General features: G+C 58.3%; 1 protein-coding gene across 1 annotated transcript in view; it reads right to left on the reverse strand.

Annotated features, from left to right (window-relative positions):
• Positions 1 to 11,193, reverse strand: part of LOC102446965 (uncharacterized) — a 30,948-nt gene extending 19,755 nt beyond the window's left edge. Inside the window, exons 1-12 of the mRNA XM_075910692.2 lie at positions 10,936 to 11,193; positions 8,784 to 8,985; positions 7,288 to 7,604; positions 6,885 to 6,963; positions 5,390 to 5,538; positions 4,969 to 5,064; positions 2,511 to 2,564; positions 1,567 to 1,638; positions 1,453 to 1,479; positions 984 to 1,028; positions 489 to 542; positions 217 to 279 (exon numbers count right to left, since the gene is read on the reverse strand). Of these exons, the coding sequence (XP_075766807.2) occupies positions 217 to 279; positions 489 to 542; positions 984 to 1,028; positions 1,453 to 1,479; positions 1,567 to 1,638; positions 2,511 to 2,564; positions 4,969 to 5,064; positions 5,390 to 5,538; positions 6,885 to 6,963; positions 7,288 to 7,604; positions 8,784 to 8,868 (1,041 nt within the window). The 5' untranslated portion in view covers positions 8,869 to 8,985; positions 10,936 to 11,193. The remainder of the gene's footprint in view (positions 1 to 216; positions 280 to 488; positions 543 to 983; positions 1,029 to 1,452; positions 1,480 to 1,566; positions 1,639 to 2,510; positions 2,565 to 4,968; positions 5,065 to 5,389; positions 5,539 to 6,884; positions 6,964 to 7,287; positions 7,605 to 8,783; positions 8,986 to 10,935) is intronic.
• Between the last annotated feature and the right edge of the window lie 1,284 nt (positions 11,194 to 12,477).

Raw genomic sequence — 12,477 nt, forward strand, 5'->3', positions numbered from 1 at the left:
TGGAGTTCTGCTGATTCCCAGCAGGACTCTGGAAACCGCCCCGTCTCCTCTGCAGCCAGACCAGCCCTGAGCGCCTCCCTGGAGGTGGCCAGCAAGTGTCAAACGCCAGGTGACTGAGACCCACCAAACTCGTTACACCCAGGGGGCCAGGGAGCGGACAGGAGTCACCGCCCACAGAACCTGTAATGGCCAACCCCCCTTTTCCCCCAAACTTACAGCATCGCCGGGGGATCCTGGAGGCCCCGCGTCACCATGGCCACCCTGGGAGCCTTTCCGTCCCTGGATCAAGGCGGGAGGAAGGGATTAGCAGGGTGGTGCCAGCAGACAGAACCCAGAGGCGAGCGGCTCTTTCCCAAGGGGACTTTCCCCACAAGGAGATGGGGGGTGGCAGGACCAGGGGCCCGAGAGCAGGGGGCAGGGGGCGTGAGGCACAGGGGCCTGGGACCTCCTCCTCCTTCTTGGCCCGCCCTGCCGCGCTGCCCACTCACCTGTCTCCCGCGGGATCCTTTCGTCCCTGGATTCCCAAGCGGGCCAGCTTCCCCCTGGGAAGGAGAGAACCCGGGAGAGGGGTGAACCCCGCTGCCCTTCAGTCGTGGCTGCTGCCCGCTGTGCTCCGGGGGTGCTGAAATGGACAATCGGGCTCCAGGGGCCGATTCTCTGCCGCCCGATAGGGGACGCGCCAAACCGAGCCGGCGCTGGGCGCTGCCGCTTCCCCCGGTGCCCAACCCCCAGAGGCCAGGAGTCTGCCAGAGGACAGGGCAGGAGCCAGAGGCTCTGGGGGGGGGGGGCGTTTTGCTCCAGCAGTGGCGTTCGCTCCGGGGGGCAGAGGACGGTCACTTCCCCAGGTGTTGGTGGGTGACACGGGGGGGGGGAGGGGATTGTTTTAGGGAGCGCACAGCAAGCCTGGCCCCAGGATCAGGGTGGTGCAGGGACCTGGGGCTGCCCGGCTTGGCTGCGGGACATCAGTCCCCGAAGCAGCTCACCTCCTCCCCAGCGACGCCGTCATATCCGGCGTCCCCAGGAGCTCCCTGGAAAGAGATCGGCATTAGCCCTGGACACTACCCAGGACAGGTGGCCCAGACGCAGCCCTCTCTGGGGGTCAGGCCTTCCCAGCCGCTGGCATCTTAGCAGAGAGGGTGCCTCGTGGTCCCTGCCCATTCCAGCCACGACCCGAGTCTCCTCCCCTCCCACGGTTCCTTGCCCGGCCCCTCCTCTTTCCCATTCACTCCGTGCAGCCACGAGCTCCGGCCACGGCCCAGCTTTTCCGCCTGGCCCCAGGGGCGCGCACCCGGGGGGCCGGGTCGGAGTGGGTGCGGGGAGCCGCTCCGGGTGGGAGTGTGGCTGGCAAGACTTGGTCCTGGGCAGATGTGCCACAAAGCCGAGCCCTGGCCTGGCTCTGTGGCATCCATGGCAGCTGCCTGTTCGGTTCTGCGCACCCCGAGGCCTCTGTACCTGCTCTCCAGGGTATCCCATCAGTCCCTGAAGCGAGAGAGAGAGGAAGCCAGTGAGACGGAGGAATCTCTAACCAAAGGGAAAGCAGCTGCCAAGGATGGTCCGGCATCTTACCTTGGCTCCGCACTGGCCTGGGCATCCCTGGGTCCCCCAGCTTCCGTGGAGCCCCCGCGGCCCCTGCTCCCCCTGAAAGCGGGATTGGAAAGGAGAGGCCTTCAAGTGCTGCCATGGCAAAGGGGGCTTGGGACGTAAGCAGCACGGAGCGGGGGGGGCTGGGAGTCGCCCAGAGCCAGCTGGGTCTAGCTGGGGAAAGGGCGAGGGTGCAGGAGTGACGATGGGAGAGAGCTAAGCCAAGGGGAACCCAGGCCGGGTATCGGGGTGGATGCTGTTAGAGCCTGGGCTGGCCCATGCCATAGGGCAGAGTGCTCAACGGGCTGAGCTGGGGCGGTCCAGGGCCATGGGGCAGCGGGCTTCTGAGGCTGGTGTGAGCCTGGGGCAGTGGGGCCCGTGGGGCAGAGTGAGCGTGGAAAGTGGGGGGAACCCATCACTCGGATTTGGGAAACAGCCACCCAATCTCCAGGACACAGACCCGCCCTGGGCTCTGGCTGATCGCTGGCACCCAGGCCTCCGGGCTGCGCCGGATGGCAGAGGCAGCCGGTTTCGAAGGCCATGCCCAGCCCATGGGAGACTCCCGCCTGCTCCTCGGCTTTCTGGTCGCGCTGGTTTCCAAAGCTCCCCTGCCACCAAGCTGTGATCGAGGGGGGCACGCTCTGGGGTCTGCAGCAGGCCAGGCAAAGCCAGGCAGAGCCCCGCCGCTGGGCTGTTCCGATACACGATGCCAGGAGAGGACCGGATCTCTGTGGCCCGGGCTCTGCAACCCAGTAGATGCCAACAGCCACGCCCGGCGGCCTTCCCACCCCGGAAAGGGGCTATCAACCCTGATCTGGGTGTGGGGGGCACGTCCCAGGCACCCCCCCTTTCTACAAAGTGGGGCCCAGCCTGGCATCAGGGAGCCGCCTCTCCCGGGCGCATGTCAGAGACAGACGAGTTCTACTCACGCTGTGTCCGTAGTGCCCGTGGTCTCCAACCAGCCCCCTGGCTCCCTTCTTCCCCTAGGGCCAAGAGAGCAGAAGGTTTGAGCAGAAGGCAGCCCAGGAGTTGGGGTGGCAGGGAGGACTCTGGGTGAAGCACCAGCTGTTCTGTGTGCAACGGCCTAATGGGGGAGTCAACTCAGGGGACAAGAGTGGGGCAGTGGACTGTGCACAGGGCTGGGAGCCGGGAGTCGTGGCCTGTAGGATGGGGGGACGAAGAGGGAAGTGTGGTCTAGTGGATGGAGTAAAGGGTCTTTAAATCAGGAGTTGGGGGGTTCCCTTCTCAGCTCCACGGTTTGGGAGTCAGAGTCCCAGTTTTAGGCTTGACCCTGGAGGGGCGTTCTCTCGATCCAAGGCTGTGGGAGTCAGGGAGGTTTATATGGACTGATTTAGTTGGGACTGGCCCTGCTTTGGGCAAAGGGTTGGGCTCAGTGACCTCCTGAGCTCTCTGCTAGCCCTAGGATTCCAAAATTCTATATCCTCAGCTCTGAGGGAGTGCCGTCTAATGGTTAGAGCAAAGTGCTTCGGAAGCCTAGGACAGAGTGCAGTGTAGTAGCCGTAGGCAAATCTCTGTGCCTCAGTGATAGAAATGTAGCCGTGTTAGTCTGGGGTAGCTGAAACAAAACACAGGACTATGCAGCACTTTAAAGACTAACAAGATGGTTTATTAGATGATGAGCTTTCGTGGGCCAGACCCACTTCCTCAGATCAAATACCAACAACCACAGGACATACCACACTAATACCAACCCTGGTACCTTCCCTTGCAACAAACCCCGCTGCCAGCTTTGTCCACATATTCACTCTGCTGACACCATTATTGGACCTAACCAAGTGAGTTATAAGATCAAGAATACATATTCCTGCACATCCAGAAATATAATTTATGCTGTCATGTGCTGAAAGTGTCCGTCTGCTTTGTACATTGGACAAATGTCTCAGACACTTTGCCAAAGGATCAACGCCCACAAAACAGATATTAGACAGGATCACAAAGAAAAAACAGTTTCTTGCCATTTTAACCAGAAAGGACACTGTCTCAACAACTTAATTACCTGCATCCTGCTTCAGAAGCCTTTTAAATCTGCACTTGAAAGGGAATCCTCTGAACTGTCATTCATGCTAAAATTCGACACTCTATGTTTCGGTCTCAACAAAAACACCAACTATCTTACCCATTAGGAAGGTAGCTTCCCCAATTATCACCTCTAATACCATTAGCTCACAGACATTTACCTCCCCCCCCCCCCCCCGCATCTCCCTTTTCATATGTGTTCACTTTTTTTTAATTGTATCCTTTGGTATATATGGTTGTGACTATTTTCTTCCACTATTTGATCTGAAGAAGTGGGTCTGGCCCACGAAAGCTCATCACCTAATAAACCATCTTGTTAGTCTTTAAAGTGCTGCATAGTCCTGTATTTTGTCTCTGTGCCTCAGTTTCTCCATTAGTGAAACCATCCTGTTTGTAAAGTGATTTGAGATCTCCAGAAGAAAGGCCTGGCTGGGGAGTACTAAGTATTTATCGCTACAGCTGTGTGGTTCAAGACCAGCTCCAGTGTCTGGTGACTCCAGTTGACACCACCCCAGCTAGCAGAGCTCAAAAACCGCAGAGGCCAAGTTGACAAGGGCCCAGCTGGGTCAGACCAATAGGAAAGTGGGTTGGATACACCAGGAGATTTCTCCTGACTGGAAGGGAAAGAGAACATCATAATCTCTGCTCAGAAACACAGCAAACAAAAATGCTCTCGCGCCCCTAGATCACTCCCCCGGGCTCTGCTGCGGATCCAGATGTGCAAACAGCTGGCCTCATCCTGACTCCTCAGCCCAGTGAGTAAGCGCAAACGGCACGTCGCGGGGAACATGCCCTTTCCCAGGGCTCGTCGGCACAGGCTGGTTTTGCACTGGCCGCGCTGTGGGTGCCGCTGCACAGGCGCAGCTGTGCCAGCCAGCTGGGCAGAGCCGTTTGCACCCAGTCATGGCGAGCTTCATCTGCAGGGGTCACTTGCTACCCAGGGGCGGCACGTGCCGTGCGGGGCTTTGCAGCAGTGTTCCCGGCAAGCTGGGCGCTTGGGCGGCCGCTCTGGAGAAATTCCAGCCCCACCCAGCTGACTAGCAGAGCGCCCCCTGCTGGGTGTTGTGCTCCTCCCGGTGGTGCGCATCCGCGCATGCCTCAGGGCACATAAAAATGCGTTCCGCACAGGGGTGGAAAAGGGTAGCAGGAGCATGGCTTTGTCACAGAACCTGGTGAGCTGGGTCCTCAGTGCGGCACCCCTCCATGCCGAACCCCAAGTTCTCCACACAGCCTCCCACTCCGGCTGGAGCCCGGTGCAAAGCACTAGACAGGAACGCCCCCTGAGGCTGAATGTGGCAGCCCTGCCTGCCCCCCGCCCCCAGGGCTGGCGCCCCCCGGCGAGCGTTTTACCTTGTACCCTGGAGCGCCCGCGGGGCCTTGCAGGCCTGGCAGTCCCATGCAGGTGCAAGAGCAGGGGTGGCAGCATTTCCGCTCCGACACAGCCAGCTGCAGCGGGACCGAGACAATCAGCAGCACAGCCTGGGCGGGGCACTGTGGTGGGGGCAGGCGTCCCCAGGGGCCCGGTGCGAGGCTCAGTGGGGCTGCAGTCTGACCCACCACAGGTGCTAGGAGGACAGGCTCCTCTGGCTACAGAGCAGCTGCCGTGCGGCCGAGGCCAGTCGGTCAGTGCCCGTCCCCAGGAACACCCCCCCGGGCCGTCTTGTCACGACCACCCTCTGCCGGAAGGGTCAGACGCCGGCACCCAGTGGCTCAGTATCCCAGCTCCCTGCCAGGGTGGAGTCCAACCTGCTGGCAAGGGACCCTTCCTTACCAGCTCCTGAGCCAAGAGGCTGCTGCTCTCCGGGTTCTCCATGCGCAGCTGCTGGATCTGCCCCAGCGGGCGCCCGAACTCAAGGAGCTGCAGCTCCTCCACACGGGTCGCATTGTTCATCGCCAGGGTCACCAGGGCGTGGAGCCGGCCTAGGACGGGAATGGGGCAGAGCCGGGCTCAGGGGGGCACGTGGGCTACAAAGTGCGGCGGGGGGAGGAGGTAGGGCCGTAGTTTTCAAAGTTCTGGGGCGTGCAATGCCAGGCCCTGGGTGGCTTTGTTATAGGGGGACCAGGTGACTAAGGCAGGTGCCCTGTCTGTCCTGGCACCCTGAACCGCACTCCACCCCAGAAGTGGGCAGCAGCCGGTCCAGCCCCTAGACGGGGAGGGGTCCATGCATGGCCCTCCCGCTGAGCACCGGCTCCACACTCCCATTGGCCGGTTCCCGGCCCATGAGAGCGGGGGAGGACGGTGCCTGTGTGCAAAAGCAGCATAAGAGCCGCTTGCACCTCTCTGCCCAGGACTCAGAGCTGCTGCCAGGGCGCCGCGCACGCCGAGGCGCCAGGGCAGGCGGGATGCAGCCTCACAATCCCCGCAGCTGGAGGTGAGCCAGGGCCCAACCCAGCACCCCAATCCCCAGTCCTGAGCCCCAAACCCCTCCTTCCCGGCCCCGCCCCGGAGCTCGTACTCGAATCAAAAGAAATAGCTCGGTTGCGTCACTGGCATCGACAATTTTCTTCAACTGGGTCGTGAGAAAAAAAGTTTGAAAACTGCCGAGTGAGGTGACTTGACGCCATGGGGCGCATACCCGCCTGTCTGCATCTGTCCCTTAATCTGTCCATGCCGGAGTTTCTCCATCCATGGGGTGCAGGCAATAACACAGCCCGCCTCACAGGGAAGGGAAGGACATAAACGGCCAGACTGGGTGAGACCAAAGGTCCATCTAGCCAAGCGGCCAATGCCAGGTGCCCCAGAGGGAATGAACAGAACAGGGAATCATCGAGTGATCCCTCCCCTGTCGCCCATTCCCAGCCTCTGGCAAACTGAGGCTAGGGGCACCATTCCTGCCCAGCCTGACTAATAGCCATGGATGGACCAATTCTCCATGAATTAATCCGGCTCTTTTTTGAACCCCGTTACCGTCTTGGTCTTCACAACATCCTCTGGCAAGGAGTTCCACAGATTGACTGTGCATGGTGTGAAGGAGTACTTAAATGTTTGCAGAGTGCTTTGAGATCCTCAGAGGGGAGGGCTCAGTGCCATGGGGCCTGGGTAAAACGTGGCACCAAGGAGCCAGGTGCGATGGAGAGAAGAACGCAAGTCCCCGGGATGAGGGAGGAACAGACACCATGGTCCTGCGATCCCCACATGCCATCAGTGCCCCTGTGCCGAGTCCCCTCCTGAGGCCTGGCTGCCCCCCAGGCTAACTTTCTGAAAACCTCTTCCCCTGCAGATCTGCCCACCGGGCGCCAGGCAGTCGTGTCATCCACCCACACACCTTGCGCCCACAGAGCAGCCGACGTCTCCTCCAGCCTCCTCACGTCATCGTCCAGCCCATCCGTGAACAGGAGCAGCACCTGGGCCACAGGGACGTTTGGGACACATCAGCCTCCGGGCCGCGGTGGAGGAAGCAGGACCCAAGGCAGAGCCAGCTGCTGTGCCCCAGCGTGGGACCCCCCAGCCCCACCCAGCAGCTGGTTCTGCTGCACGTACCCGCTGGAACCCAATGCCCCAGGTACCGACCAGGTGAACCCTCTCCTGAGCTCCCAGGATGGGACAAAGGACTCTGAGCAGGGGACCAGCCGCAAGGGGGTTGGACTGGCCGAGGAAGGGAGCCCGCCGAGGGTGTCCTGGCCCTGCAGGATGTGCCCATGCGGCGCGGGGCCCAGCTCCGGCTCTACCTGGTGAGTCTCCGGCAGGCGTCTGCTGGTCTCCAGGAATCTTGCCAGGGCGGGCTGGTTCAGGTAGGTGCGCCGGAAGGCGTGTGCCCTGCGCAGCTGCTGCAAGGCCTCGGGCTGGTACCTGGCCAGGCTGCTTTGGAAGAGGACCTGGCCACTCTGATCCATGCTCTGGATGCTTAGGGTGATGTTGAGCAGGGTGCAGCTGACCCGGCTCAGGGAGAACAGCTCCCGGACGATGCCTTCCAGGTACTGGTGCAGGCCGGACTGTTGGTAATCGGTGACGTCCAGGCCGACAAGCAGGTGCACGGGGCATGTTCCTGCAGAGCAGCACATGGAGACCCAGCCAGCTCCCTGACACCCCCCATCTCCACTTCAGCCCAAGAAGTGAGTCCCCACCTGCCCATACTCAGCTGGGGACTCCCCCACCTGCCCATGGCGTTCGGAGCACGTGTCAGTGTTCAGGGCCTGTCTGTTCCCTCTAAGCTGAGCATTTGGGCGGCTGCTGGCAGAGCGCCCACAGTCCAGCAGCATGTCTTTCTGCTGGTGGTGCACGTCTGCCCATGCCTTGGTGCACGTAGCAAAATGTATTCCACACATGGATGGAAAACATTCGAGGGAACATTGCCAGGCAGACAGACAAATAGCCGCGAGGACTTTGCCGCACCAGCAGAGGCTCAGCGAGCCACCCAAGCTCGGAGCAGCAGGGAAGCCACCTTAGTCCCTCCTGTTCTCTGCAATCGTCTGGTCTCCAGGGGGGTTGGGGCGCTTGGCTCTAATTCTAGCCGTTGGGCTGAGTGTGGAGGTGGCCTGGGGTGGTCTGTGCTAGGTAACAGTCAGACTCAGTAATGGTCCCTTTGGGCCTTAAGTGCTATGGATACGTCTTCCAAAACACCCACCTGGTGCCAAGTCGCTGCGTGTGGGTCAGCTGACTCGGCTCGTGCTGCAGGGCCAAGCTCTGAGACACCCCACGCTGCTCCCCCCGCCCTTCACGGATCTACAGCAGGTGTCAATCCAGAGCAGTGTTTCCCTGTAAGCTGAGCCCATGGGCGGTCACCCAGGAGAGAATCAGGTGCTGCCCAGCTGATTAGCAAAGGGCCCACAGCTGGTGGCAGGTGTTTCTACTAGTGGTGTGCACCTTCCCTTGCCTTGGTGCACATAACAAAATTTATTCCACACAGGGATGGAAAAATTCAGAGGAAACACTGATCCGGGTTAGCTCTGCTGAAGGCCCCTGATTTACGCCAGCTGGGGACCCGGCCCTCTGTCTTTATACATGAAATGGAGCTTGTGGGCTGTATAGAGGATACAGCCCAGGGAGCCCCCTCATCACTGTGTACACAGCCAGCCAGGACGGAGGGGTCCCTCCAGCCCCTGCCCCCTTATGCAGAGAGAGCAGGACCTGGGGACTCCCTCGGGTGCACCCTGGTGCCTGTAGGGACTGGGACTGCCCAGGGCAGCGTAATGGAAGAAGCACCCATCAGAGAGTCCCCACTTACCTGTGTCCTGACTCCGAACCCCTCCCGCTCCAGCAGCGAGCAGGAAGAGAACGAGCCAGCCTTCGAACAGCCCCATCCCCAGCATCCTTCCAGGCAGGGCGGGAGCCACGGGGGCGGGAGCCACGGGGGCGGGCAGCGGGTCTGCGTGAAGGAACCACGGGGATCTCCTTCCCAGAGCTCTTGTCCCTCCGACGGTCTAGACCTGGGGTGGGGAACCTTTTTTGGGTCGGGGGCCACAGAAAAATCAGGCAGGCAGGGGACACACACAAGCAGAAAAACAACCACTCCTCACTGAGGGGGGGCCCCGACTGAGAAGGAGAAAGGCCTTCCCCACATGCCCTCCCACCAGATCCGGGGGGGCTTGGGCTAGTAGATGTTGTGTGCTCAGCCCTGCAGTGGGACAGCAATGGGGGCTGGAGTGCCAGCGTGGGCTCCCCACTGCTGGGGGGGGGGGGATCTAAGCCTCGGAGGCAAATCCAGGCAAGCTGGGGGTTGTATCCGGCCTCTGAGGCTGCGGTTCCCCACTTCCGGTCTAGACTCGCCCAGGGAAGAGGCCTCACTTTCACCTTCATTGTGCATGCACGGAACGTCCATAGGACACAGTTCCCTGCCTCCCTGCGCAGCCCCTCCCTTGATCCCCCCAGGCCTGTTCTTCTGCTGCGGGCTGTCTGCAGCCAGGGAAAGAGCAGGATTGAACCCGTTGAGTGGAGACCAAGCAGACCTCGCAGAGAATTTATTGCCACTAGTCTGCAAGCTCCCGGGGTCCGGAGACTCCACTGCACCACACATCACGAAGAGCAAGAGTCGAGCACCTGTCTTGAGAGCTGAGTCAAGTCGCTGGGTCTGGCACCATCCACTCTCCGCGAAAAACAAACAGGGCCCAGCCCCACTGAGGGGCTGGTTTTGGCTTCCCACAGCCCTGTTTGTCCCAGCTGCATCTGGCTTCATCCTTCCTTGGCTGTTTGCAGGGATGCAGTTGGGTGCGTTTGACTCCTCTTGCTAATGGGAGTCAGCTCCCAGGCATTATGCAATGGGCGTGACGCGGCGGTCTGGCGAGGAGGCACCCAAAAAGGGGAGATTTACCCCGAATGGTGGCTGAACTGTATGTAAGGGAACCAGATGACTTTCCCATTCACAGCTCAGCTGAAGAAGTGGGTTTTGGCCCACGAAAACGCCGGATAGTTTCTCTATATTTGTGTTAGTCTCTAAGGTGCCGCAGGACTAGGCGTTGTTTTTAAGGTTACAGACTAACACGGCGACCCCTCTGAGACTTATTCCCATATACAGCTCATGTTTCTTGGTTCTGTCTCAAGCTGGATGGATGCAAACGCATCCCTTCACTATGTCTTTGGCTTCAGTGTTGCAGCGAGTTAATAATAAATACTAACAATTCTTTAATTTATATTGCATTTCAGCTGAGTCTCAACATAGCCCTTCTTCCCCCGTCCCCCACTTAAAAGACAGGAAAACAGAGGTTAAGATTCAATTCAGAATAGAACCCAGAAGAGAACTCCTATTCCATGGTCTACCCACTAGACAACATTCCCTCTTAGAGTCAGGAGTAGAACTTAGGAGTTCTAAGTCATAGAATCATAGAATCATAGAATAATAGGACTGGAAGGGACCTCGAGAGGTCATCGAGTCCAGCCCCCCGCCCTCAAGGCAGGATCAAGCTCCGTCTACACCATCCCTGACAGATGTCTATCTAACCTGTTCTTAAATATCTCCAGAGAGGGAGATTCCACCACCTGGCAATTTATTCCAATTTTGACCACCCTGACAGTTAGGAATTTTTTCCTAATGTCCAATCTAAACCTCCCCTGCTGCTAAGTCCCGTCCCTTGATCTAACAACTGATCATTCCTTTTCAGCAATGGGGAAGGAACCCAGGAGTCCTGCCTCCTTAACTGCAGCTAGACTATCCTGTCCCTATTTGTACCGCACAACAGCCACGGTATCGATTCAACGCTGCGCCTTCACTGCAGGATGAAAGAGAAAGACCCTCATTTCAACGCAAATACCATTCGGAGTCTGCAATGTGGCCAGCTGAGAACAAAACCCAGCCAAGAACTGAACCTGCGAGATCTCCAACTGTCTTCTAAAGCGTATCCCCAGCGTCAAGTTTTCTCTTTACAGAAATCAGAGCCTCTTACCTCACCGCACTGTTCGGCAGCACTCAATATCAGCCGTGTCCTTGGATTCCCCAGAGACTTCTCCAAAGTGAACAGAAACAGGAGAATGATTTTACTTGAGAGCCGGCGGCAGGCTGGATGGAAAGTAGCTGCTATCTTGGGACGTTTTGCATTTGGAGCGCTATGTGTTTATTCCCCCAGCTTAATTAAATAAATAAATGGCTGCGTCAGGAGACGCCACATTCCGCCCCGTGAAAAATCTACTGGCTGTCGAAAGCAGCCCCGGTTTTAGCTTTCTGGTTCTTAAAGAGAACACGTGGGGTCAAACTAACCTCCCTAAGTCTCCGAGAGGTCGCCGTGTGAGTCTGTATCTGCAAAAACAACAAGGAGTCATAGAATCATAGAATATGGCAGGACCCAGTACTGTCTACTCTAGACCATCCCTGATAGATGTCTGTCTAACCCGCTCTTAAATATCTCCAGAGATGGAGATTCCACAACCTCCCTAGGCAATTTATTCCAGTGTTTCACCACCCTGACAGTTAGGAACTTTTTCCTAATGTCCGACCTAAACCTCCCTTGCTGCAGTTTAAGCCCCTTGCTTCTTGTTCTATCCTCAGAGGCCAGGAAGAACAAGTTTTCTCCCTCCTCCTTGTGACACCCTTTTAGATACCTGAAAACGGCTATCATGTCCCCCCTCAATCTTCTCTTTTTCAAACTAAACAAGCCCAGTTCTTTCAGCCTTCCCTCATAGGTCATGTTCTCTAGACCTTTCATCATTCTTGTTGCTCTTCTCTGGACCTTCTCCAGTTTCTCCACATCTTTCTTGAAATGTGGTGCCCAGAACTGGACACAATACTCCAACTGAGGCCTAATCAGCGCAGAGTAGAGCAGAAGAATGACTTCTCGTGTCTTGCTCACAACACACCTGTTAATGCATCCTAGAATCATGTTTGCTTTTTTTGCAGCAGCATCACACTGCTGACTCATATTTAGCTTGTGGTCCACTAGAACCCCTAGATCCCTTTCCGCCATGCTCCTTCCTAGACAGTCACTTCCCATTCTGTACATGAAACTGATTGTTCCTCCCTAAGAGGAGCACTTTGCATTTGTCCTCATTGAACTTCATCCTATTGACCTCAGACCACTTCTCCGGTTTGTCAAGATCATTTGGAATTATGACCCTCTCCTCCAAAGCGCTTGCAACCTTTCCCAGTTTGGAATCATCTGCAAACTGTATCAGCGCACTCTAGGGTTACCAGGTAGTTTCAGAAAAAATACCGGACACATTTGATTGGGAGGATGGGGAGGGACCATCCAGGAGGGGAGCGGGGCTGGCTGGGAGGAGGGGAGAGGGGGACAGGAAGTGGAGGGGGGCAGGGGCAGTGGGGCTAGCTGGGGAAGATTGGGGGGAGTGGCTGGCGGGAAGTAGGGCTGGTCAGCGGCAGTGGGGCTGGTTGGGAGGAGTCGGGGGGAATGGGACTGGCTGGAGGAGGGCATGGCGGGGGGAAGAATCGGCCGGCAGGGAGCAGGACTGACCCAAGGCACTGCCTGTCCCACACA

This window comes from Pelodiscus sinensis, chromosome 28 (assembly GCF_052426305.1).
Source record: "Pelodiscus sinensis isolate ZL-2025 chromosome 28, ASM5242630v1, whole genome shotgun sequence".
Classification (NCBI taxonomy): Eukaryota; Metazoa; Chordata; order Testudines; family Trionychidae; genus Pelodiscus; species Pelodiscus sinensis.